The 24,603-nt window shown below is 55.0% G+C and overlaps 1 protein-coding gene across 1 annotated transcript in view; it reads left to right on the forward strand.

Annotated features, from left to right (window-relative positions):
* The first annotated feature begins 3,202 nt into the window (after window positions 1-3,202).
* The window catches only part of ZNF423 (zinc finger protein 423), a 339,930-nt gene continuing 318,529 nt past the window's right edge, over window positions 3,203-24,603 (forward strand). The window contains exon 1 of the mRNA XM_079724190.1: window positions 3,203-3,270. Within this exon, the coding sequence (XP_079580316.1) occupies window positions 3,231-3,270 (40 nt within the window). The 5' untranslated portion in view covers window positions 3,203-3,230. The remainder of the gene's footprint in view (window positions 3,271-24,603) is intronic.

Below are 24,603 nucleotides of genomic sequence, written 5' to 3' on the forward strand. Positions count from 1 at the left end.
TGTTCTCCGCCCCCTCCCCCTAGGAGAGGCAGCCCGCGGCGGGGGCACCCCGGAGCCGAGGCCAATCGCCCCCCTCCCCCAGCGTGTGCCATCTGCCGCCTGTCAGCCTCTCTCCGCGGGCCGCGATCCCAGGCGCCGGCGGGGGTGGGGAGCTGCTGATTCGGCCCCTCCTTCCTGGCTCCTTCCCAGGTGCCTTGCGGCCTCTGCCCTCGCTTTGGCCCTTGGCACCCCTTCTCATCCTTACCCCGGCTATCCCTGAGCTGCGGGAGGCGGCTCCCATTTCCCTCCGGGAAGGCCGAGACGTTGGATCCTCTCGGACGCGGGAGCTGGGGAGGGCGGTGACCCAGGGGGTGGCAGCCCTAACGGGGAGAGGAGGCGGCTCTCAGGGCCTGAGTCCCAGTTAGAGGACGTCTCTGTCCTAGTCCTGGCTCCTCTAGGGATCCTCGCTCTTGATCTCCAGGTGGCAGGGTGTGTGCTTCGGCGGCGTCGCGTTTCGCTGGTTGCCCGACTCTACTTCGGAGACGGCCTTGAGAGCGCTAGCTTGGTCTTCTCCCTGGACCCTGCCTCAAGGCCTATCCCTGCTCCCCAGCCGCGGCGGCGGGGGGCGGGGGGCGGAGATGGCATCTACCTCTGCTATCAGCCCAGCACCGGGGTCGGAACTTGGAGGCCCAGAGAGGCGAACAGGGCCGAGTGGGACCGCGAAGCTAGCCGAGGGGGGCGCGGGCCGGGCTGGCGGGCGGGCTGGGAAACGGCGGGGCGCAGGCGTCCTGCTTGGGGCGGGCGCCGTTGCCCGGACGGCCCCGGCGCGGCTCTCGGCGGGCAGCAGGTTTTTCCGTGAAAGGTTGCCCTGGGTAACTCGTCTCCGAGGGGACACAGCCCTCCCCTCTCCAAGTGGCAACTTATCGATCCGTGAGATTGATAACCCCCAGCGCCGCGCCGCGCACCCGCTCCGCTCTCTCAGCTCTGGGGCTAGCCGGCCCAAGGTGGCGCCACTTGCCCAGGGAAGGGCGGGGTGGGCGGGCGATGTCGGGTCCCTTTCCCCACTCTGGGCCTGGCCTCCTGCAGCTGGTGGGGGATGGGGAGGCAAAGGAACTGTTTAGGGGAGCCGCCTGGGGAAGAGTTTTCCTAAGTCTGAGCCCTTCGCCTGCCGGCTCCGCGACCCAAGCCTCAACTGGTTCAAGCGCTGCAAGGACCCGAGGCGCCCCCTGGTGGCTGGGGCAAAACTTTGTGTCAAGTAGGAGCTGGTTTATATGTCAGTCGTGGGGGGGAGGCGGTGCTACTGCAATATTTTGGGGCTAGGGTGTTTCTTTTATAGTCTTAGCTAAGAAGCGTGCAACCAGGCGCGGGAACCCCACAGATTCAGGTGTTGGGGGCGAACAGATTTAGCCCAGCCGTGGAAGAGTTTCTGGATGTGGGGCAGGAATGGTCTTCAAACACGGACCGCTGGGCAGAATCCGAGAGGGAAAACCCAGGTTCAGGGATATGCATATGTGTGGGGCATAATTTGCGGAGGTGGCAGTGCCCGGGCAATTCACCGCAGTTTGTCCCCCTCCCCCCAATCCCCTCACTTTTTGCAGTTTGTGATGCAAATGTACCTTAGCGAGTTTGACAGTACGCGTGGGCCCTGTGTCTATTCCCTCCTCCCGTCCCCGGGGCCGTCAGCGCCGGAATCGGGGCCCCGCGTGCGGGTGCGGTGCCCGCGCCCGCGCCGTGCCTGCCGCCGCGGTCCGGGTTTTGCGGGCGGCCGGAGCTGTATTTCCAGCGCTGTCCATCGCTCGGTGCTGTTGGCCCTCTCTCCGTCTGATCCGAGCCGGAGCAGTGCGGGGCGCCCCACGGGATCAGAGCGCTCCCCCGCCGGGACTCCGCTCCTCACATCCTCCTGCTGGGACCCGGCTACATTTCCAGCCAAGCCTGGCTTTATTATGTGTCTCTGCAGTGCAGCCCCAGCAGCCGGATCGGGAGGAGGAGAGCCAGCGACCACAAAGAAGACAGGAGCGCAAGGGAGGCTGGCGGGCGGGCCGGCGCCGGCTGGAGCGCGGAGGAGCCGGGGCGCAGCCGCCGCCGCCGCTGCCCGGGAGGACGGGAGCCCGGCCGCCGCCTGCTCGTCCTCCTCCTCCGCCGCCGCGGCCGCTGCCTCCCCCCTCTCCGAGCCCCTGGCCCATGGAGGCAGCTAGCGGGGCCGGCGAATTGGCACCGGCCTGGGGATCCGCTGAGCGCTGCGCGCTGAGCACCGTAGCCCGAGGGCAGGCAGCGGCGGCCCGGCGCACGGGCTGAGCGATGCCCGGGGCACGGGCGCGCCTGCCCGCCGCCGCCTGAGCGCCCCCGCGCGCCCCTTCCTCCTCCGGGGGGCCGGCGCCGGACCGAGCCGAGAGCCAGAGAAGGGGGCGTGAGCCAGGGGCCCCGAGCTGCGGCTTCCGAGCAGCTGCGGCCGTTTCGAGCCCCCCAAGTAGGCTGAGTTGAGGGATACCCTTCCCCATCCATCATAATTTCCAAACCAAGCGTTTGGGCATTTAAAAACCATTAATATTTATTATTATTTTTTGTGCGGCAGGGGGTAATTTGAAGGCTTTTTTTTTTTCCGAGGGGTGCTGAGCTTCCGCGCTCCCGACCGCCTTCTGGTCTCCTCCCCCCCGAGACCCCCTCGACTCCAGCCCCGTCCCCCCTCCTCAGATGGGTTCATTGTGAGCTCCGCACCGGGTTGCGTAGCCGGACGCCTGCAAACTTTGCACAAAAATCCGGCAAGGGGCGGAGGAGGAGAAGGAGGAGGAGGGTGAGGGTGGCGGTGGGGTGGGGGAGGGAGGGAGGGAGGGGGCCGCAGGGGCCGGGGGCCAGCGGGGGGTGGGGAGGAGGAGGGGGGCGGCTTTTTTTTTTTTTTTTTTTTTTTTTTTTTTGCATAACTCGGCTCGGCCGAGTGGCCTCCGGACTCCCCGCGCCGCTGGGACCGCTGCTGGGACCGAGAGCCCCCGGCTGCCGCATTGCAACAGGCAGGGCCCCGGCGCGCCCCCCGGGCCTCCCCCCGCCCCGGAGCGGCCTCGGCCGGCCCGGGCCGCCCCCCCCAGGGAGGCCGCCCCGGACCTGCGATCCGCTCCCCACAGCTGCCGACCCGGCTGCAAAAAAAAAAGTTTCCGAGAGGCAGGAGGAGGAGAAGGGGGAGAAGGGTAGCCCGGAGCGGCGGGGGGCGGCGGGGGGAGCCGGCCGCGGAGGGCGACGGAGCGCCGGGAGCCCCGGACATGTCCAGGCGGAAGCAGGCGAAGCCGCGCTCGGTGAAAGGTGAGCGAGCGAGGCCCGGCGGAGGCGCGAGCGAGCGAGGAGGGAGGGAGCGAGGGAGGAGGGACCGGCGAGCGGGCGGGCGGGCGGCCTGGGACCCGAGCGAGCGAGCGGAGAGGAGGAGGAGGAGGCGGAGGAGGCGGAGGAGGCGGAGGCGGAGGAGGAGGAAGAGGAGGGGGAGGAGGAAGCCGCGAGCCGGAGGCGGAGGCAGTGGATGTGGAGGGGGGCATACCGCGGACACCCTACCCGCCCGGACCCTCTCCGGGCCCGGCGCCGCCGCCCGTGGGGGACCCGGGCCTGGGGGCGCCGCTGAGGGGCCCTCGCTGCTCCCTCTTTGCGGGCCCCGGGCCCACGTGGCCAATCAAGGGGTGCGGGCCCGACTTGGCGGGGATTGCGAATCTCGGCGGCGGCGGCGGCGGGCGGGCGGCGGGAGGAAGGAAGAGGCGGTGAGGATGGGCGCCCAGGAGGCCGGTAGCTCCGAGGCCGCTCTCGCTGGGCCCCGGGCCTTGCGCCTTTCCTCGGTCCACGCCTTGTCGCCCCGGGAAGCCGAGGGCGGCGGGCGTTGCTTGCGCGCGCCCCGGGCCCCGGCCCTGGCCGCCGGGCGCCCCCTCCCCGCCCCCTGCCCAGGCCGCCCTCCCGGCACGGGCCCCCACACTTCCTGCCTCCTCCACCGAGGCCAACCGGGCCGGGAGCCTCCGTCAGGAGTTCATTGTCTGCGCAGCGCCGGCGGGACGCCGGTCCCCAGGGGAGCGCAGCGGCTGCCTTGCGCGCCCCTCCGCGGAGAGCTCCCGCGACCCGACCCCGGGCACCCACACCGTCGTCACCTAGGCCGGCTTCCCGTTTTGGGTCCCCGGAGTGCACACGTTTGTGAGGACACACAGCCCCACATCCCCCTCTTCTTGTCCTTGTCTCGCATTCTATTTCTACCGAGCGCCCGCGGGCCGAGCGGGCCCCTGGAGAGCAGAGGCCCCGGGGAGATGCCGCATGAAGGCAACTGAGCCCCTCCCCTGTCCTCTCCCCACCCGCTGCCCTCTCCCCACCCGCTGCCCTCTCCTGGCTTCGTTTGGTGCTTTGTCCCCATTCCAGTCTCCCCCGGGTGGTTGCCCGGCCTCCCCCGTCCCCCATGCTGGGAGGTGACAGAGGAGGGACAGGATGAGAGCCGCTACGTCTCTGGAGCCAAAAGTCCCGAGGCCCTTGTCCTCTCCCAATTCCCTTGATGACCTCTGGCCCGAGCCCAGTTCTGCTCTGAAAAGTTCATTTCCTGGAGGCCTGCGCGGGAAGGCGCAGGGGCCCCTGCTCCCTTCCTGCCAGCCTTGCTCCTGGCTGGAATGGTTGGGACTGCATCTGGCAAGGAGGGTCTTGAGACACCCGCCATTGCTTTCCTTCCAAAGTCCCAGGAGATCGCGGGCACTCGGCTCAACAGAGATTCTCCCTGTCATCTTAGAAGCGGACCAACTCAGTCCAAACTCAGCAGCCCGCTTGCTCCCTTTCCTCTTTTTCCTTGAGATAAGTTGGTCTTGTTCCCCTCACCCTGGCAGGCATCCCGGTCCTGGATAGCCTGACCTATTCCACAGAACTGGAGGGTCTAGAGGGTGTTCTGGTTGAAACCAAAATGGAGACCTCAGTAAGGGGACAGGAAAACGCTAGATGTTTGTCCTTTTGCTGAATAGAAGGGTTCTCGGTTTGAAATAATATTTGATTTCTTTTCTCTTTCCCTGGCTCACTGCTCACTCCTTCAAGAGCCACTTAAGGTGGCCCAGAGGAAAATGTACAATTGGCGTCTCTGGTTGGAAAAACAGTTTTATCTAACTTGGGCAGTTGATTTTGAGTTAAATCTACGTATAGAAGCAGATTTTTCGTAGAGGAAGTTGCAGAGCTTACCTACCTCTAACCTGAACCCATGCCTCCATACCTCTTTACTTTAGAAGGTGAGGCACAGAAAGCAAAGGTAGAGCAATTTGCCGGGAACAGATGGGTGGGTGTTTCAGAGTTGCTGGAACCTAATTCTAAAACCACTCTGTGTATCTCTGAGAAAGACTCAAGGATCAGTCTTCAACCTTTCATGGAATGAGCTTGGACATGATTTTTAATGTCTCTCTCAATGTGTATATGTACATGTATAGCAGGGAATTCAAGCTAATTTGATGGGGGGAAGACAGCAAAGTGGGAACAAGACTAGTGTAGGCATTTTGAGAAGCGTTGTAGATATCAACCACACAGCGCCTTTCGGCCCTTGGAGTGTGAGAGCCTCTGTTTCTTCTCGCTATTCTTCGCATTTTCCAGAAGCAGCTCCAGACCTTGTTTCTCACCATTTTGCCATTTATTCAGTTTACTGGGGTGAACAGGGTGGAGATGCTGCCACTTATGGGGGAGGAATTAAGGGAGAAGATAATTTGAATAGATAAGAGTTACAGCAGGTGATGGATTTATTGCTTTTCAAGAACTGCCTCCCTCCCCCGCCCCTTCTCAAGCAATATTCAAAAGTGTGTGCTTGAGTGTGGACAGCTCCGTATCAAGTGTTTAAAATGACAAGGTCTTCACCTTTAAAGATGCTTCTTAAGGAACAGTGGTACCTTTTAAATTTTATTTTATTTTATTTTGCCTCCACTGCTGTGTGTCAGGGCTAACGTAGAGGCATTGTGGACTTCCCCAGTCCACACATTATATGCTGTGAAAGTTGCTTGGCTGTATAGTTCATAATTGATCTAGCATACGTGAAAGCCCATAGCAGGAAGGAAAGACAGAAATGTAACAATTTCTAATGGGTGCTCAGAAAGTGTGATTTGCAAGCAGGGCATGACAGGTCTTAGTGGGGGCATCTCACTTCCCACTCACAGACACAACCTCCCTTGTGGAGTGGGGTCACTTGTCCCCTCTGGATGTTTGTCTTTCTTTGGAAAACCCAGCTCCCAGGGAGGACACCCAACAAATAGAGAAGGGTGCTAGGCAGTAGGGCAGCGGGGAGAATAGCCTCGTTGGTTGTCAGAAGCCTTGTGATTTAAAAAAAAAAGAACCACACACACCAAAAAAAATATCAGAGTTACAAAAGTCACATTTTCTGACCGATTTCTCCCTCCCGACACCCTCCTCTCCCTTTCTGTTTCCTGGTGGTGTGGTGTGGCTGTTGTGAGATGATTTGTTCCCTTTGATAATCTCAGCCTCATTCTCCGGGGTTGTTCCCATCACATCTCACTGATGTTATTTTGGCCGATGATATCAGGTGGTTTGTTAACCTACTCCCTTTACCCACACTGCCTCCTCAGATCCACAAAACAGCCTCTCCATTTTTATGGAAAATTAATACATCTTTTTTCCCAGGCTCAGCTTAAAACTTTTGAATAATTGGTAATACTGTTGATTTCCTCCATCCAGCAACTGCCTGTTAATTACACTTCTTAATGTTAATTAGCACTCAGGCTCTGTGAAAGGACCCGCCAACCACAACATCCCAAAACTACCCCCAGTGACTTCTCTGTGCTCCCCTCCCCTTCTCTGTCTTCCTCTCCTGCCAGCCCATAGCTCCTCCAAAGTCCATCTTATAAATTTGTTGGTCTAGGGACTTGGAAACTGTGTAGTTTGCCACTGCTTGTGTTTCCATGGAAATAATTGAGTTGTAATAAAAAGAGGCATTCTGAGGTTACAGGTTTCTTGATTCAGCTGAGACCACATACAGGTGTAAATTGTCGAGGTTTGTTTGGCTAAATGTACATGATCTTGTAGGAAGGGCAAAACAAATCCTTTATAGGTTCTTTAGCTTTCTATGTGGATTGGGGCAGCTAACATTTAATCCCCCCTTCCTCAATTAAGTCACCAACTCCCAGCTTTGGGCGGACCTGTCTCACTCTAGAAAACATCCTTTATGTCTAATAATTACTGTTTAGATTCTTCCACTTGTTTCCTTGCAAAAACTTAATAAGCAATAAGATAACTATGTGTCTTGGACAGGAGGACCCTGCTAAACGTTTAACCGTAAGGTGCGGAGTGTGCATCGCACGAAAGGTGCAAAATGCTGGTGACTTTACGGTCATGAAGTAATTGCGTAGAACCATCCTGGCACTGTTGTGGCCTGCTACAGTATGGTAACAGAGGAGGGGGAGGGGGACGGGGAGGGGGAGGGGGAGGAGGAAAGTGGAGTGCAGCATCTGATACAGCGTTCCTAGCTGGAGACTAAAACTGCGGGTCTGGTTCAGTCTAATAGAAAGTTGCAATAATTGCTATATCGGTAGCCAACTCTTAAGCTGGTGGCTGTGGAATTCTTCCCCTGATGTAGGATTTAATAGTCTGGCAATTAGATGCATTGATTTCTCTTAACTGTTCATTTGGATGTGTAAACGAAAGAAACCTGCCACCGATGGAGACGGGCTGCCTGGCTCTTGGAACAAGGTTGATTTAGGAGGTGGTGGTAGGAGAATGGATATTTCAAGGCAGTGTTGGGGCCAGTTCCCTCTTCTTTTAAAATTTCAGCCCATTTTGCAGTAAAGTGAACAGCACCGGTTTTTCAGATACTGTTTAAAAATAAACAACGGTGTCCAGTTCTGTCTGAAAAGTAAAAACATCCTCTTCTGCAGATGTGTATAGAGCAACATTTCTGTCTTTGAGTGACGGGACTCACTTGCGTATTTTCGGCAGATGGTCTGTTAGGTACCAGAGGGAAAAGTCACAAAACACCTTGGCTCCGAGTTCCAGGGGGACCTCTTGCCAGAAATGGAGTTAGTTCTCTCTCCCCCTCCTAGAGGCCTGGGGTCACCTAGACCACAGCGGCTCTGTCAAGCCCTGAAGAGGTGTCGGGACATGGTATCTTGGACCCCTTGGCAGTGGCTTGGAGAGTGGGTAGGTCGCAAACGTTAGCACCTCTTAACTCGCTGCTCCTGGACCTGCAGGTTTCTGTAAGCGTCACTAACTTCTGACATGCAGGCATCTAAAACTGTCTTGATGGTGAGCAAGCAGAGGAAGGCTAGCTTTCCTCTTGGCCCTATCTCTTTTTTTTTTTTTTAATTGGAGGTGGATGGGTGGGTTTAATTAACTCTGTTTGCCCGAGGTTAAAATGGACTTACCTTTCCTGGACCTTGTCCATGGTACACTGGTATTTGCAAAGAATATTATCTTCACGTCTCGAAAATGTTTGCAAATAGATAGCAGGGTTCCTTTCTGATCTGAGGGTCCAGGGTAATTACAACAGAATGCCTTGAAAACTGTTAGTGGGCTCCCCGTTACTGTGGGTAGCTGGGGAAAACCTTGATACACCTTGGTTGGTGGATTTGACAGTTTCTGCAAATTCCTGCATGTTAGTCGGTAATCAGAGTAGTTTTGCACCCAAAATGGACTAATTAAGCCTGGATTGGTTATATCCCGATTGAAGTTTTTGGCGCCGTCAGCTCCCTCTAACTGTGGGAGAGGGTAGGGTGGAGTGGAGCGGGGGAAATGCTGGTGGAAACTTTTGATACATCGCTTACCTGCCGGGGATCGGTGGCACCAACGATTGGGGTTGTACACTCAGTAAATAAAAATACTTTACCTCTTTCAAGGAGCGCCAATTAGCTGATTGCTCCGTGCGGCTGTCTTTAAGGAGAACGCTGTTTTACCTATCTTCTTTTACAAAGGTTTGATTTTTAATGTCTTGTGAAAAGGATTCTCTTTGTCTTGATTGCTGTCAGGAATAAAAGCATGATGGTAATATCCCTTTGAAAGCTATTGTATTGTCAGCCCTGGCTGACAGCGGGAGGGCCTCCCAGTGTTTTAGATTAGTGCTGTGAAAACACTGACATTTTCTTTGTTACATTGCTGTTGTTCTACTTGCAAAGTCAATTACACAATGTCAGAGCTCAGTTACCAGTTGACTTTGGAACTAGCAATGTCTTTTCATTCTCTTCTTAAAGATATAATTTTCCTTTGTTGTTGTTGTTGTGTTTTGTTTTCTTTTTCTCTCTCTTTTTGACCTGCTTCCCTCTGGTGACCACCCCCTCTGCCCCCTAAGAGTCAGGACGTGCTAGCTAGGCAAACACACTCTGGTTTCAATGGTGGCAAGTCAGATTCAAAGACTGCTACATCATTATCTCTGAATTCTTCTGCTCATTCACATTTCAGTGGCTTCTTATTGATATAGTGACTACAGCAGCCAAGATACATAAAAAACCCATCAAATGAGATTACGGTGTTGATAATCTCTTATCAAGTGGGTTGCTCTGGATTTGGGGTCCTGAAGGTTGGCAGATTCCAGGTTTTCTTCCTTTTTTTTCCTGACCCGGGCTGAACCAAGTTCCTGGGTTGATGGTACCCCCAGAAAATAGTTCTTTGCTGCAGAAGATTTATAAGCATTCTAATCTCAGAGCCCAGGCCTGGTGAGTTTTAGACTTAGAATCCTGGATGACATCATGGTAGGGATGGAAGGGTCTCTTAAGAGGACCTTGTAACCCATCCTTCTCCCACTGCAGACGGCCACGGCCAATGCGAACTGCAGTGGGTGCCCTTGAGCTCAGGAGTGATTTTCATTCCCGTCTTAAGTGTGTGAAATCCTGCTGCCGAAGGCGAGGCAAGCTTGAAATGTCCAAAGCTGAAAATGGTCAGGGTGGATGTTTTTATTTATGTCCCTCCCCTTCCCTCCCTGCCTTCTCCAGGAAGAGAAAACCAGAAATTCCTTAGTTCTCTGAACCTGGCTGCCAAAGAGGCAGCCACCTGAGAGCGGATAGAACTCGGGGCAAGGAGACTTCTGCCACTGACTCCAGATGACAAGGACGCTTCAGGAAACTCCGGCCGAGGACACTAATTGTGGGCCCCCAAAGTTGTTATTATAAACTGCCAGACAAGAGCCCGTGTTCGCCAGCAATTTGTCAGGACTAATTTTGTTTTTCTCCAATAATTGAAAATTAATGTCTTGAAGTGAAAGCAGATGTTCATGTCATCTTCTGAATTGGGATATAAAATGGGGCTCTGTAGATGGGCTCACTAATTTAACAGTAATTTCCCTCTCGCAGCTAATGGAGGTGTTGGGCTGACGCTACCTGAGGCCGGGGTTGGGAGATGAGAGCATCGGCTGTACCAGTTGTGCTGTCTGAGGTGGGGGGAGCATTCGTTTTGGGGAGAGAGCAGGGTACATAAAAATATTTCCTGGGGCTGTGAAACCTGGAGAATTCATTAATTTGAATACTCATTTGTGCAAGAGAGATTTATTGACATGATTCAAGGCTTTATGCTGGAAAAGGTGAGGGAATCTTGGTGTGGGAAGAGAGTGGATTCCTACAGGTTAGAGGATCCTTGGCGCTGGGTTCGTTACCTTCACCTGGAGTAAAGCTGGTTAAAATTGTGGATTCCTGGGTCCAGATCCTAGAGATACTCACCCAGCTGGTCTGGGGAGGGGTTCAGAACTCTTCATTTTTTTTTTTTCCCTTTAAAAAAATTGAGGTAAGGTATACGTAATGTAAAATTTACCATCTTAACCATTTTTAAAGTGTCTTGTTCAGTGGCATTAAGTACGTTCGCGTAGTCGTGCAACCGTCACCACTGTGAACTTTCATTTTTAGCCAACGCCCGGGTGGTGGTGGGTTGGGTGTGGTCTTAGCCCATCATCCTTGGAGGAGGCCATCTAGTTCAAGACCTCCATTTTCCAGGGAGAGGTGAGAAACGGAGGCTCCGAAGATGAAGTGACTTGGAGAGCTGGTGATGCTTTTCCTTGCTTTGGTGAGAGAGGGGAGACTGGAGTGCCCGAAGTCCGGGCAGGGCAGATTAGGGCCCCATCAGGGCTGGTGGGCTGGGGGCTGGGCAGGAGGGGTGCTTAGGAGCTGTTGAGTCATCTGGTGACCACTCTGAGGATGAGAACATTTGTTCTCCTTTGGGGGCACTGTTCCTCTGGAGACTGAGACTGGCAGGTGTGAGGTTGCCCTTTGGCCCTCACACCTGCCTGCCAGGACCCAGATAGCCCCTCTGACTTACCCAGCCGTGCACACTTCGGGCTGGTTTGTCTGTGATGGGGAAGGGGAGGGACAGCTGTTGTGAAATGGCCAGTTCGTTGCCTTGATTTCCAGTCGCAGATTGCCCACCACCTCTGGCCCGCAGGTCTGGGTGCTGCAGATGCTTATACTGTTCTCCTTGGAGGTGCCAGGTACCTTTTTCTCCCCCGTTTTTTTTTTTTTTCTGAAATTGAAATTTGCCCTTTCGTTACCTGGGCATAAATTATTTTTTGCAGCGTTGTCATTCCCTATCCTGCTGTGAGGGTTATCTCTTCTGTTGATCCTAATTAAATAAAACATACTGTCCACCTAACTCCTGTTGCACTGCATTTTACCTGCCTGAGACAGAGTGATGGCCATCTGGGCTTGGTTAGGGAGCAGGGCATGGCTGGCTAAGGGAGCTGGGATGGTAGTGGCTGTCACATCCTGGCTGGGTGTACCCGCTTGGCCTGGGGGCTGCAGGACCTCATGGCCACCAGCAACATACAGCATATTTCTGGTTCCTGAACCTGAGATATTGCTTTGTCCCTAGCCCCATGGGGCTGCAGGTCTGAACTTGGGGAGAGGAAAGACAATCACCAGCTCCAGGGAGTCCCCAGGGAGAGGGTGAGGGAGGAGAGCAGGCTCCCAGGGCAGGGGGATGGGAAGAGGGGGCAGGCTCCTGTCGCCTGGGATGGAGGCTGCAGAGAGCGCTGGGTTCTCTGGGGAGCCGTGAGCAGAGCACGTGTTCTCAGCGCCCGGGACGCCTCTGCAGGTGCCCTGTCCCCTCAGGGAGAGAGGGACCAGCCGGGGGCCTGGCACCCATGTTGGGAAGACTCTACTATTTTTGCCTTTGAACTTCTGAGGATCCTGAAAATCCCATGTTGAAGAGAAACCTTGGAGGCCACTTCCTTCAGACTTCTTGGACTGTGTTTATGGCATCCTTTTTCCCATCCAGCCTGGACTCACACACTTTCTGTCTCAGGGAGCTCACGACCTCTATGGCACACCTGTGCATTTTCAGTTTGAATTTCACGGGTTCTTCTTTCTGTGAAGCTGCCGTCCGCCTCCCGTAATTTAGGTGCATTTGGTTCTGGGTCTGTCTCCTGGGGCAACAGGGAGTAACTCAGATCTCCAGTCCTCAGAGCAGCCCTGTTGAGAGTTGGCAAAACTGGCCTTGCTCTGCTTGTCCAGGGGGAGGGTTTCTTTATATAGGATGCAGCCAGCCTCGTGGGCTTCCAGGACGCCACTCTCATTCGCAGATGACCTTGACTTGGGCTTCTGGGTCCTTGTGTTTAAAAAGGATTTGTTAGGTGAATGAGTAAGTGTGTAAACTGTTGAGGGAATAAATGAACGGGTGGACAAGTGAATGAGTGAATAGTGAACAAATGATGGGTTAATGACGGGATGAATTCCTAGATGAATGAGGCAATGAGTGAGTGGGTGAACTGAGAGGGAGCACAGATCATCTTCATGGGTGACGGGCTCACAGCTGACATCTCTGGTGGTCTCTCCTGCCCCCCTTCCCTCCCCCAGTCTCTCTTCTGTTCAGGAGGTGGGACTTGCTCTCTCTGGAGGACTGGGAGCCCTCATGCCCCTTGGGGTTGGGATGCTTTGCACCCATTCTCCCCCTTTATCCTCAGCCCAGATAGGGGCAGGGGTGTGTGTAGTACTCTCTGCTATGAGATTGTAGCTAGTGTATTGACGCTGCCGTGCCAAGCATTGTGCTGGATTGTAAAACATTGTTTTCAAGTGAAAAAACATACTAACTTCAAATAAAACAGAACTTTTAATTGAGTAAAGTCCCTTCCTCTTCCCCGTTCCTGCCACAATCCCGAGGGGGCTTCAAAGTGGACATATCTGACCCAGCTTGGTGCTGGCCAGGACTCTGCAGTCCAGCCTCCATTAAGCTGCCTTCAGGACCTTCTGCATCTTTCAGGGATGGTTTGCCCTTCAGTGGCACTAGGGGTGAGGGATGGGTTGGGAGAAGCAAGGAGGAAGGAGAAAAATGGGATGTGTTTGTGGGGAAAACTGCCAATAAAATAAAACTCAGTGTAAAAAAGAAAGACCCCCTACTCACTGAAGGTCTGAGTCAACATTGATTTATTTCTCTGGAAGGGGAGGGTTGTGGTTTGGAGGAAGCATGCTCTGTGATCTTGGGCAGGACAGCTCCCACTGTGGGCCTCGGTTTTCCTGTCTGTGAAATGGGATGGAACTGGTTGGTTTGGCTATCTGTCTTAGATGGTTTAAGATGTTAATTCCTGGAACATAGGAATGGGAAAGCACAAGATGCTTTGGCTTTAAAATAATACAGACTAAAAAGATGTTGTCAGATATTTTCAAGGTACTTTTTAAACTGACGGGTCCACAGAGCGAGAACTCTGAAGTGGCAGATGTGGGGGATCCGCCAGCAGGGCAGCTGGATCCTCCCTGGCTCCCCCGGCCCTTTTGAGGATTGAGGGGATACATTGGATAAGAGAAAACATGTCAAGGGCTTGAGTGTGATGTCGGTATCTTTTCACGTGTCTGACAGTTCAGTCTGAGGTGCCCCTGGCTCTTTTGGCCCCAGGGCCTTTGCTAAGCATCCTTGGAGCAAGCCCCCTGGTGCTCCTCTAATCCAGGGGCAACGTGGGCAGAGAATGTCCAGGTCCTACATACGCCCATCCAGAGTCACCATCATGGCCGGCCCTGATTGTAGGGAGGATATGGAGGGTTAGTGACCAAGCACTCACCTATGCCAGACCCTGCCTTCAGCTCCTCCCACCTGTCCCCCCTTCACTTCTCACAACAGCTCTCTGACTTATCTTCTGGGCCTCAGTTTCATGGATGCAGAAACTGAGGCCCAGAAGTACCTTGCCCAAAGTCACATGGCTGGAGGGGACAGAGCTGGGATTAGCCCAGGCCTTGTCCAACTCCAGAGCCTGAGTCAATAGCCATTCCCTTTACCTATAACAGCCCAAGGGACCCAAAAAGATAACAGAGAAACTCATGCTCTCTCCAGGGGCTGGAGGAGTGCCTGGACTCTGGGCTGGGAGAGAGGGTCACGAGTGAAGGCACAGGAGGTCTCTCCTGCTCCCCACCCATCTGTGTCCTCCTTTTGGGCTGTCCATATCCGCATCTTAAAAAAAAAACGATTTACACATCTTAAAAAATAATTTAATCTTTCCCCCTTCTCCCCCAGGGATGAGCACTGTTATCCACAGTTATTTTCCTCCCAGACCTCTTCTGTGGTGGATTTACACAAAAACATATGTATAGACACCCATGCATACATAATTTTAAACCTAGATAATATCGTATAGTGCTTGACTACACTTTCTCTTATTTGCTATTTTCACAAAACAGTGTTTCCCATCTTGGTTACACATTAGTATCATCTTAGCACTTAAAGAAATAACATTACCTGGGCCCCACCATGGACCAAATAATCCAAACTCTTTGATGATGGGGCCCTAGGTCAGTTTTTTTTTTTTTAAGCTTCCGGGGTACTTTGACTGTGCAGCCAGGGTTAAGAACCATTAGCATAGGAGACATCATCATGTTAGTGTTACAGACTACTCCACTTCAATAACCATCATGCTGTAGAATGGGTGTACCTGCATTTATACACAGTCCTCTGTTGATGGACATTTAGTTATTCACTGTGATACACAAGGATGCAGGGAGCATCCTTGTTTATAAATCTTTGTATTTCTTAGGCTAGATTCCTAGAAGTGGAGTTATTAGGTCAAAGGGTAGACACATAAAATTTGAAGGATATTTCCAAATTGCCCTGCACAAAGGGTGTACCTTCAGTAATAGTGTGTGAATGCGTGTTTCTCCTAATCCTTGCCCACATGACTCATTCCTTTTCTCTTTTCTGCTCCTTTTCCTCCTCCTCCTCCTCCTCCTTTCCCCCCTTTTCCTTTTTGCCAATCTGGCAGGCAAGAAATAGCTCATTGTTTTGATTTGTACTTTCTGGATTGCTAGTGAGGTTGACCATTTTTCTCATCTTTGTAGAACAGTTGTATTTCTTCTTTAGAAAGGGGAACTGAACTGCACTCTGAATGTGGAGCTTGGGGGTTTGGGCAGTACTTTCCCTCAACTAGTCCTTTAGTCATGTTCTTCTTCCATCCATCATCCATCCATTCACCTGTCTACCATCCATCCATCATCCGTCCTCCACTGATCATCTGTCCATCGTCATTCATCATCTGTCCATCCATCTGTCGTTCATCCATCCTTCTCTCCCTCCCCTCTTCTCCCTTCCCTTTCCTTCCTTTCCATCCATCCATCCATACCCTGAGTATCTTACCCAGGTGAGTATCTTCGCCTGGGCTCCAAGGAGGATGTAGAGATGAACCAGATGGAGGCCATGCCCTCAGGAAGCCCACCGTCTGGAGAGGACACACAACCCTAACCACAGGGCCCAAGATAGAGGTGCAGGTTGAAGGCTGAGAGAGGTTGGAGGGGTTCCCTTGATAGGGGGAATCAGGCAAGGCCTGGAAGAGGGGGTAATGGTTGATTTGGGTAATGTTTGATTTTGTCCAGAAAGATAGAATCACAACACCCAGAGCAGCTAACATTTAATGAGCTCCCCCTGTATGCAGGCACTGGAGTGTGCATTTTCAGGCAGTATCTCATCTTGACACTTCTCACTGCTCAGGTGGGGGCCTTAGACTTTTTTTTTTCCCCCCACAAGAAATAACAGATCTTAGAGAATCCTTAGCTGAACTCCCTTGTCATGTGAATGGTCAGACTTTCCCAGAAGGGCAAATCAGATGTCCAAGGTCATATGATGACCTTGTGGCAGAATTGTGCCTGGGGGCAGGGCAAGGATGAGTTGGGGGGATCTTGCTGCTGCCACTGACCCTGGCCAGGGTCTGCCTTGGGAACATCCTGGACCCCCCCAAGCTGTGGGGGTGTGTGGGGGGATTCTGAGCAGGCAGACCTGGACTCCCACTCTTTTTTTTTTTTTTTTTTTTTTGCGGTACGCGGGCCTCTCACTGTTGTGGCCTCTCCCGTTGTGGAGCACAGGCTCCGGACGCGCAGGCTCAGTGGCCATGGCTCACGGGCCCAGCCGCTCCGCGGCATGTGGGACCTTCCCGGACCGGGGCACGAACCAGTGTCCCCTGCATCGGCAGGCGGACTCTCAACCACTGCGCCACCAGGGAAGCCCTGGACTCCCACTTCTTACCCACCCACTTCCTCCTCATGTTACCGGTGAGCCTCAGCTTCATGTTCTGTGAAATGGGGGCTCCCCTCCCAGGAGAGGTGTGAGAAAGAGCTTTGTAAAACTGAAACGGCCATCCGGAGGGTTGGGCTGCTCACACTTTGGAGCAGCCTAACTTTGCCATTCATTCTCTCTGTCTCTCTCTCTCTCTCCCTCTCCTGTACATTTGTGCTTTGAATGCAGTGCCAGAGGAAAATGCTTGGGAAAAACCTAGCTTTTAATCTGTCACCTGCTGGGATCGCCCTACCCCCCGCCCCGAGGTGCCAGGTTGTGCCTGAGGTTTCTGCATCCCTCATTCTCCCCACCTCACCAAGGACAGCTGTCTTTCTAAAGGGGGGCGCACTGGCCAGGCACAGGGAAGGGGATTGTGTGGGCTGGCGTATGCCCCAGATGGGTGTGAATGTGTGTGTATGTGTACCTAGGTGCATACATATGTGAGTTCTGTGCACGTGTGTATGAGCTCGGGTTCGTCTACGTGTGCACATGTATGCATGCATGTGTGCATGTGCACGGATGTACACGTGTGAGCGCCAGCCTCCATGGGGAAGAGGCTCTTGTCATTGCTTGCATGATTCAGACCATCAGTAGGGAGGTAGAGAAAATGCACATGGGTGGTAGACTTTGTTTGTGAATTTAGTTTATATCCATTCATTGAGATAATTTTGGAGCACCTACTACACACCAAGGACTATGCTAGACTTGACTTTGCTAAAACAAAGAAGCAAGTCCTTTCTCCGTGCTAAGATTGAGTTGACATCTGTAAAGTCATGGCTGTGAGGGTGAGAAATGAGTTTATATTCTTGTTTCCCAAAATGTATTCCAGGATTTCGTTGATGTTCCACCAAAAGAATAAAAAATATTTTCTGTGGCCAAACACATTTGGCAACCACTGTGTTAAACAGAGTTACAAGTTTTTAAAACTTTCAGGGCTTCTCAGAGTCTTTCAGATGCTAACATGGGATTCTCTCAGACCTGTTAATAGTTCCTGATTTTCAAACTTACTTGATCACTTGTCACGGAATCCTATGACCTGGGTACAGTTCAGGTTTCTAGCCTTTGAAGGTCTACTGTCATTACTGGTTTGCTCATTCGTTAATATGTTTATTTATTCATCTCATACGTTTGTTGAGCACCTACTATGTGCCAGGCACTCTTCGAGGTGCTGAGGCCACAACAGTGAACAGACAGAAGTTTATTCTAGTGGTGGAGAGAGGCCATCTACAAGTACATGAGTCAATAACATAATGTCTGAGAAACAAAGCAGGTCCTGGGATAGGCAGGGAGTGGTGGGGAAGGCTGTCCAGCCCGGGCCATCTGGGATGTGACACTTAAGCCCAGGGTGATGGGGGGTTGGTCATGAGGGGAGCTGCGGGCTGGAAGCCTTTGCAGTTGGTGCTTTGGAGGGGCTGGGCTATGTGGGAGGTGGGGGTCCTTCCCTGGGCCTCTGCCTTCTCAGCTGGAAGGACACACCACTGGCCCAGACCTCTGTGGTTTCTATAGCACAGTCAGTGCGCAGAGAGATGCTTCTCCGGGTGGTGAGTCAGTCTGATGGGGCTCTTTCTGAGCAAGGGTGGCTTCTGAGCACCACCTGGTAGAGCCCCTGCCTGTCCCGGTCACTGCCCGGTCCCCAGTGCCTGGCACCGGACCCACATTCCCATCCCCATCTGACAGATGGGAAAATGAGGCCAGGAGGCTCCCACAGCCCATTCCCTCAGAGGCCCAGCCCAGAATCCAGCGCTTTTCCAAGCCAGGGCTGTGACCCGAGGCTGATGGGGTGGGGAGTGCAGAAACTTCTAGGACGGGAGGTGGGATTTGGGGGCCTCAAGGACCCTCCTGGCGTTTGTCTGCAGAGTTGCCTGGTGTGATCTGGGTCCCAGGAGATGAGGGAAGGGGAGCGGAGAAGTGGTGGGGAAGGGGGAAGAGGTCAAGGTCAGTGGGAGAGGGCGAGGCCATCCGGGAGATCCGGGGTTGGGGAAGCCGCGGGAGAACAGATGGGGAGGGGGCATGGGGGAGGGACCTTGGGGCCCGTCCCGCCCAGCGAGCCAGGCCGGCCGGCCGGGCGCTTGGGAACGCGGCCCCTCCCCGGGCCCTCGTCTGCCCGCCCCGCAGGGCGGCCCCAGGACCCCTTTGAGGCGGCTGTCCTGGGAACGCGTCGGGCCGGCCCCCGCCCGGGAGGGCTCCATGGCTGCGGCGCAATAACTCGGGCCCAGGTTTGGGCACAAAGCGGCCGCGGCGGGGGGCTGGCTGGGAAGGCTCGGGCTGCGGCGCTCGCTTGCGCTGCCCGGGTGGGGCCGGGGCTTGTTCTGCACCGCGGGCCGCCTCGCCGCCCGCCCCTCGGAGTCTGGGGCTGAACGGGCCCAGCTGGCGCCCCCAGAACTCCTGAGTCCGGGGGGCCGGGGGCGGGGGCTGGGCAGGAGGCGGCGGCTGCGTCTAGCCCACAGCCGGGTGCCGGCCGGTGGGTGGGCTGGGGCCCCCGCTGGCCAGATGTGCGCCTTGGGAGGGGAGCCCAGTGCCAACTGGAGCGGTGATTAGCCCGCAGCTTTGGGGCGGGGCTGGGAGAGGGCCATTGACCGCAGTAGGGCCGATCCCTGAGTGGATACAAATACAAAATAAATGTCCTTGATTGCTTTTGAGCATTTCACATTTAAGCTTCACAGCAGCCCTATGAGGTAGGTACTGTGATTATCCCCGTTTCACAGAGGAGGAAACTGAGGCACACGGTGGCAAAACGAATTGCTCAATGTCTCACAGCTGGGACCAGAGAGGATTTGAACGAAGGCACTCTGACCCCGGAGTCTCGCTTTGCCCCTGCCTGGTGCCCAGGCGCACATGTATGCGGATTATGGGCGTAGGAGTGCAATTCTGAGTTTATTTGTATATGTTCAAGAAATTACAGACGGAAGATTTACAAACAGATCTAGTGATTCTGGGTTTGCCACTTAAAATTCACTCACTCATTCATTCACTGAACGGATACTTCCTGACTTCATCCATTCCCTGGATGCATATTTCTGATTCTGTGCTAGATCTTATTGCTGGGTGCGCAGTGACAAGTGAAAAAAGCTGCGTCCCTGCCTTCACGGAGCTTGAAGTTTAGTCGCGGGCAGGGTAGCGAGCCTGACAATAAAGAGTGAACTGTTGGGCTTCCCTGGTGGCACAGTGGTTGAGAGTCCGCCTGCCGATGCAGGGGACACGGGTTCGTGCCCCGGTCCGGGAAGATCCCACATGCCGTGGAGCGGCTGGGCCCGTGAGCCATGGCCGCTGAGCCTGCGCGTCCGGAGCCTGTGCTCCACAACGGGAGAGGCCACAACAGTGAGAGGCCCGCGTACCCCAAACAAACAAACGAACAAACAAACAAAAAACCAGTGAACTGTTACACCAACATGCAGGTGGGGTGGCCCACAGGTCCTTTCTGGGGAGTCCTGGGGCAGGCCCCTGGACCTTAAACTTGAAAACCCTGGAGGTTTGCACAATCTCTGAGCACAGAGTGGTCCCAGAGGTTCTCATGGGCACCTCCAAGTACCCAGGGAGTAGGTTGGGGGGATTCCCTCCTCATTTTCCAGATGAGAAAGGGTGATCCAGAGAAGCCCACAGCCTGGCCATGGCTCACACTGCACATACGTAGCAGAGTTGGTGTCCACTTGTTAGGCTTCTCATTTCCAAGGTCCCCATGTCCCATAGACAGGGGTCCTGACCCCCAGGCCCTGGCTCACTAGGGCCTAGGGCTTCCTCTGCACACCGTTAGGGTTGGAGGTGGAGGGTAGGCCCTGATGCCCTGTCACTGGCACCCAAATCCCTGAGCTGTCCCCATCCCTCTGACCTCCAGTCAGGCCACCAGTGAGAAGACAGCAGTCCTCAAGCGCCTACTGTATCCACAGTTCAGTCTGAACTGGGTATCGGAATGGGCTTTATCCTGAATTTCATGTCTCCATTGCCTCAAAATACCCACTGCTCAGGCTTGCCCTGGGAGCTCAAGGCTTGTTGTAGGTTCCGGGTCTGAGCTTTGGGTAAGGCTTGGCCTATCCTCAGACCTCTCTGTTCATTTTGTCATTTTGTTAGGAGAGTTCCAAGTCTGCTCTGCTCTGTGGACAAAGGTTTGGCCCGGGCCACAGGGATGGCAGGAGGGGATAATATTTACTGAGGCTTGGTGCTTGCTGAGTGCTTTGTGCGTATTTTCTCATGAATCCCCTCAACAGCCCTGTGAGGCTGGTACCATACATTTGCCATCCTTCAGGTGAGGAAGCATCGAGGGTCAGCCTGAGGTCCCAGGTCACATGTCACAACCAGGCTGCCTGACCCCATGTGCCTGCCCAAGTCACTCTCAGAGCCACCTTCTGTACTCCTGGTAGACAAACGGCCTCCCCTCCCCCAGGAGCCAGGCTGGGAGACAGACCCATAAACAGTGATGAACTCTGAGGCTGGTAACACCATGTTCCCCCTGAGGACCCAGCCGGTGGCCAAGTCCACACTCCCCCACTCCCCTCCCCTTCTCCTGCCCGCCTGGACCTACTCCTCGAGTTCAGCTCGGGGAGAAGCAGCTTGGACAGGCTGGGGTGGGAGGGTGAGGCCAGGCCCTTGGGACATTCGGGGTGGCTGGCGGACAGAGCTGTACCTGCTTCCTGGTTTCTTAGGAACTGCACAGCCAGGCCAGCCCCTCTGTTCTGCTAGGTGGGAGGTGCTTACTTGATGCATTTAGGGTGGGGAGTCCTCCCTTCTACTGTCCCCCACCCCACCCCCAGGCCCCAAGAGTCCAGCTGGCTCAGCCCAGGAATCTTGGATGTGGTGGTTTGGGGTGGGTGGCCTTGCAGAGGGAACTCAAAGATTTAAAGGGCCTGTCCTCTGGGCCTCGCTCTGTTTCCATGCAAACTGTCCCTTAAGCCGAGGACGTGGCCGGTGAGCCTGCATCTTTCTGCCCACCAACCTTTTCCCTGAAGTTTGGGTTTGAACCCAGGGCAGGAGCCCCTCCAGGGCTGGGTTTCCAGGCAGCCCTTCAGCTGACGCCCATCTTGGCCAAGAGGCCCAGGAGCAGCAGCTCTTCCCCTCCCTCCTGAAGTCCCTCTCCCTGGGCACCGACCCTCTGCATTCCCTGCCCTCCACCCCCTCCTGCGCAGGCTTCCTGGAACCCAGGGACCCTGGAGGTTTCTGGACCATATCGAGTTGCCTGGGTGGTTGTTTCCTTTTTTTTTTTTTGGGCCATGCAGGGTGGAGGAGCTGGGAGAGAAGCCGGTGATTGGGCCAGGGCCAGCCAGGGGTGGAGGCCGACTAGAGTCCGTGTTTCCCAAGGTCGAGCTGTGTTCCCCCAGCCCCTACCTCTGAGGAGCCTGAAGCCCGGCTTCCCCTCCGAGCTGGGACCAGCCCTGTTTGGCATTTCCTGCCTCCCTCCCTTTCATTTTGCACTGGGCTCCCCAAGGACACCCCTGCGAGGTTGTGAGGCCCACTCTAACCGTTCTCCCTGGTGACTGGGGCCTGACTTGACCTGGTAACGCCACAGTCCTGCTGAGGTCAGGCCCAGGATGGGGTCAACTAGATTGCTTTTCCCCAGGCTGCACCTCCTGGCTGGACTGCTGCGCCAAGCTGGGCCCACCTTCTGCTCTGAGCCAGGGAGGGGGTCAGAGCTGACTGAGAGGGCTCCTCACAGACCCCTTGGCTGCGGGCTGGTGGGGAGGTGGGGCTCTGGAAGAAGCTGAGGGGGTGGGGGAAAACAGAGCCCTCGGGGCCAGCGGGTAGCAGAAAGGCAAAGACCTCTGGGGGCAGGAGCCTGGGCTAAGGCCCCTTGGAGTTAACTTTGAGGTGATTTTGAGAGCCCCCAGGTCCTTGGCAGCTCTGCCCTGGCCCCCCAAGGCCCACCGCACACATGGTTTTGCTTTTCCAGGCATCCTCCCCTGGTCCCCTCCCTCTGGGTGCCTTCTGAGTTCCTCGGGCCCCTCCCCCAGTCCTCCTGGGCCCCCTCCTTCCTCCTTGACCCACTTTAGTCCCCTGTTGCTGGGGGAGGGGAGTGTGCAGCCGGAGGCTCTGATCCTGGATGCCTCCCCCAGCATCCCTTGGGGCGGGCTCTGGATGGAGCCAGCAGGCTGAGCCGGCCCGGCCCCAGGGACTGGCACACGGTGTGCTCCGAGTGGCAGCCTCCCTGCCCCCTCCGTGGACAGACAGTTCTGGACAGCTGCCCCTGCCCGGGCCCCTGGGAGGCCCTGCCAGGGCCAGGCTCTGGTTTCCCCCAGCCCCAGGGAGCTGCTGCTTCAGAGGTCCCTCCTACCACTGTCTCCTGGCACTTCCCTGAGGGGACATGGGGCAGGGCCAGGCCCTAGCCTCCACCCATTCTTCTAAATCTCTGCTGGGGAGACTGGAGCTGGGGTCAAGTTCCGTGTCTGCTGTTGATTTGTGTGAGTTGGAGAAATCCACCAACCTTCTCAGGGCCTTATCTGTGGGACGCAGGATTTAGACCAGATAGCTAACCTTTACTGAGCATTTACTATGTTCCAAGGGCTCAGCTAAGCATTTTATATTTATGATCTCATGGTATTGTCACAATGATGTCGTGAGGCATGCTTTCCTAATCTCTGTTTTAAAGATAAGGCAACTGTGGCACAGAAAGGGAAAGTAACCTGCTTGAAGTCACACAGGCTGATGCGATGAATTTTCATTGCCCTAACATTCTAGAATCCATCCTGATACTGGGGCTGTTAACTCTTCCTAGACTATCGCATGGCTGTCTAAGGACTTGAGATCCTCCGCCAGGGGTCCTGCCTGAGTCCCCCATCACTCCATCCTGCTCGGGTGTTGCATGGGTCCCCCTGCCCTGCAACAGGCTGCGGAAGCCACAGCCCCAGGATGCCCTGCCAACTGGGAACTCACTCCATCCTGAGTCCTAGTTCTGTGGTCGAGGGGCCTGTCCCCACGTGTGATCACTCCTGAGCACAGGACGTGTCCTGGCTTCCAGTGCTGCCAACTGTAGGAGCCACGAGCCAGCGGGAAATTCCTCATGCCCGCCCCACGTGACCACCAGCCCAGTCCCATGGAACCCCCTGCACGCTCTCCCATTCTCCCTTCCCACAGCCCTGTCAAAAAACAAATGTAAAAAACGGGAGGCAGGGCTTCCCGGGTGGCGCAGTGGTTGGGAGTCCGCCTGCCGATGCAGGGGACACGGGTTCGTGCCCCGGTCCGGGAAGGTCCCACATGCCGCGGAGTGGCTGGGCCCGTGAGCCATGGCCGCTGAGCCTGCGTGTCCAGAGCCTGTGCTCCGCAACGGGAGAGGCCACAACAGCGAGAGGCCCGCGTACCGCAAAAACAACAACAACAACAAAAAAAACGGGGGCCAGACCCTGAGGGTGCTCTTTGAATTTGGGAACCGTGCTTCTCTAATCTCTGCCTTTTCTGTCTTTTCCTTCTTGAGTCTTGACATCTGTCCGTCCTCTGGAAACCTTTTCATTTCATTGTCTTGCTGAATAGAGGAGGGGGTGGCTGGTAGTGGTGGGGCTCTGGGAGCAAGTCAGGACATCTTTTCTTATTTGCCTAATTTCCTCACTTAAATGTATCTTGTGATTAAACATTTTCTTAGCAAGCTTGGTCAGGGCTGCACTGAGTTTCTTTTCATAAACATTGGCAAGTGAATTTAACAGCCCTGTTTGTATTAGCTGGAGGTTTCATTTGCATAGTGATTGTTCTTATGAAACAAAATAATCGCTTGCAGTTTATGAAACTATAAATACTGGGGTCTGGAGCTGGGTGCATGCGCAGGCCTTTCTTCCCACATGGAAATCCATCCATCCAGTTTGGGGAGGAAACTCAGGCTCCAGGAAGAGCCAAGTGCGGAAGATTTTCTTGGTGGAAAGGTGTTTCCAGGGCTGTGGGTATTGCCTGGTGGGTGGAGCTTGTGGACCCCATTCAGGTCAGGGGCTCGGGCCCGGGGAGGGCCGAGGTGAGCATAAGGAAATCTCCAGACGCCAGTATCTACTCCTTTATGTTACTCTTTCAGCCTTTTTTTTTTTTTTTTTTTTTGTGGTATGTGGGCCTCTCACTGTTGTGGCCTTTCCCGTTGCGGAGCACAGGCTCCGGATGCGCAGGCTCAGCGGCCATAGCTCACGGGCCCAGCCGCTCCGCGGCACGTGGGATCCTCCCAGACCGGGGTACGAACCCGCGTCCCCTGCATCGGCAGGCGGACTCTCAACCTCTGCGCCACCAGGGAAGCCCTCTTTCAGCCTTTTT

This window comes from Hyperoodon ampullatus (genome assembly GCF_949752795.1).
Source record: "Hyperoodon ampullatus genome assembly, chromosome: 18".
NCBI lineage: Eukaryota > Metazoa > Chordata > Mammalia > Artiodactyla > Ziphiidae > Hyperoodon > Hyperoodon ampullatus.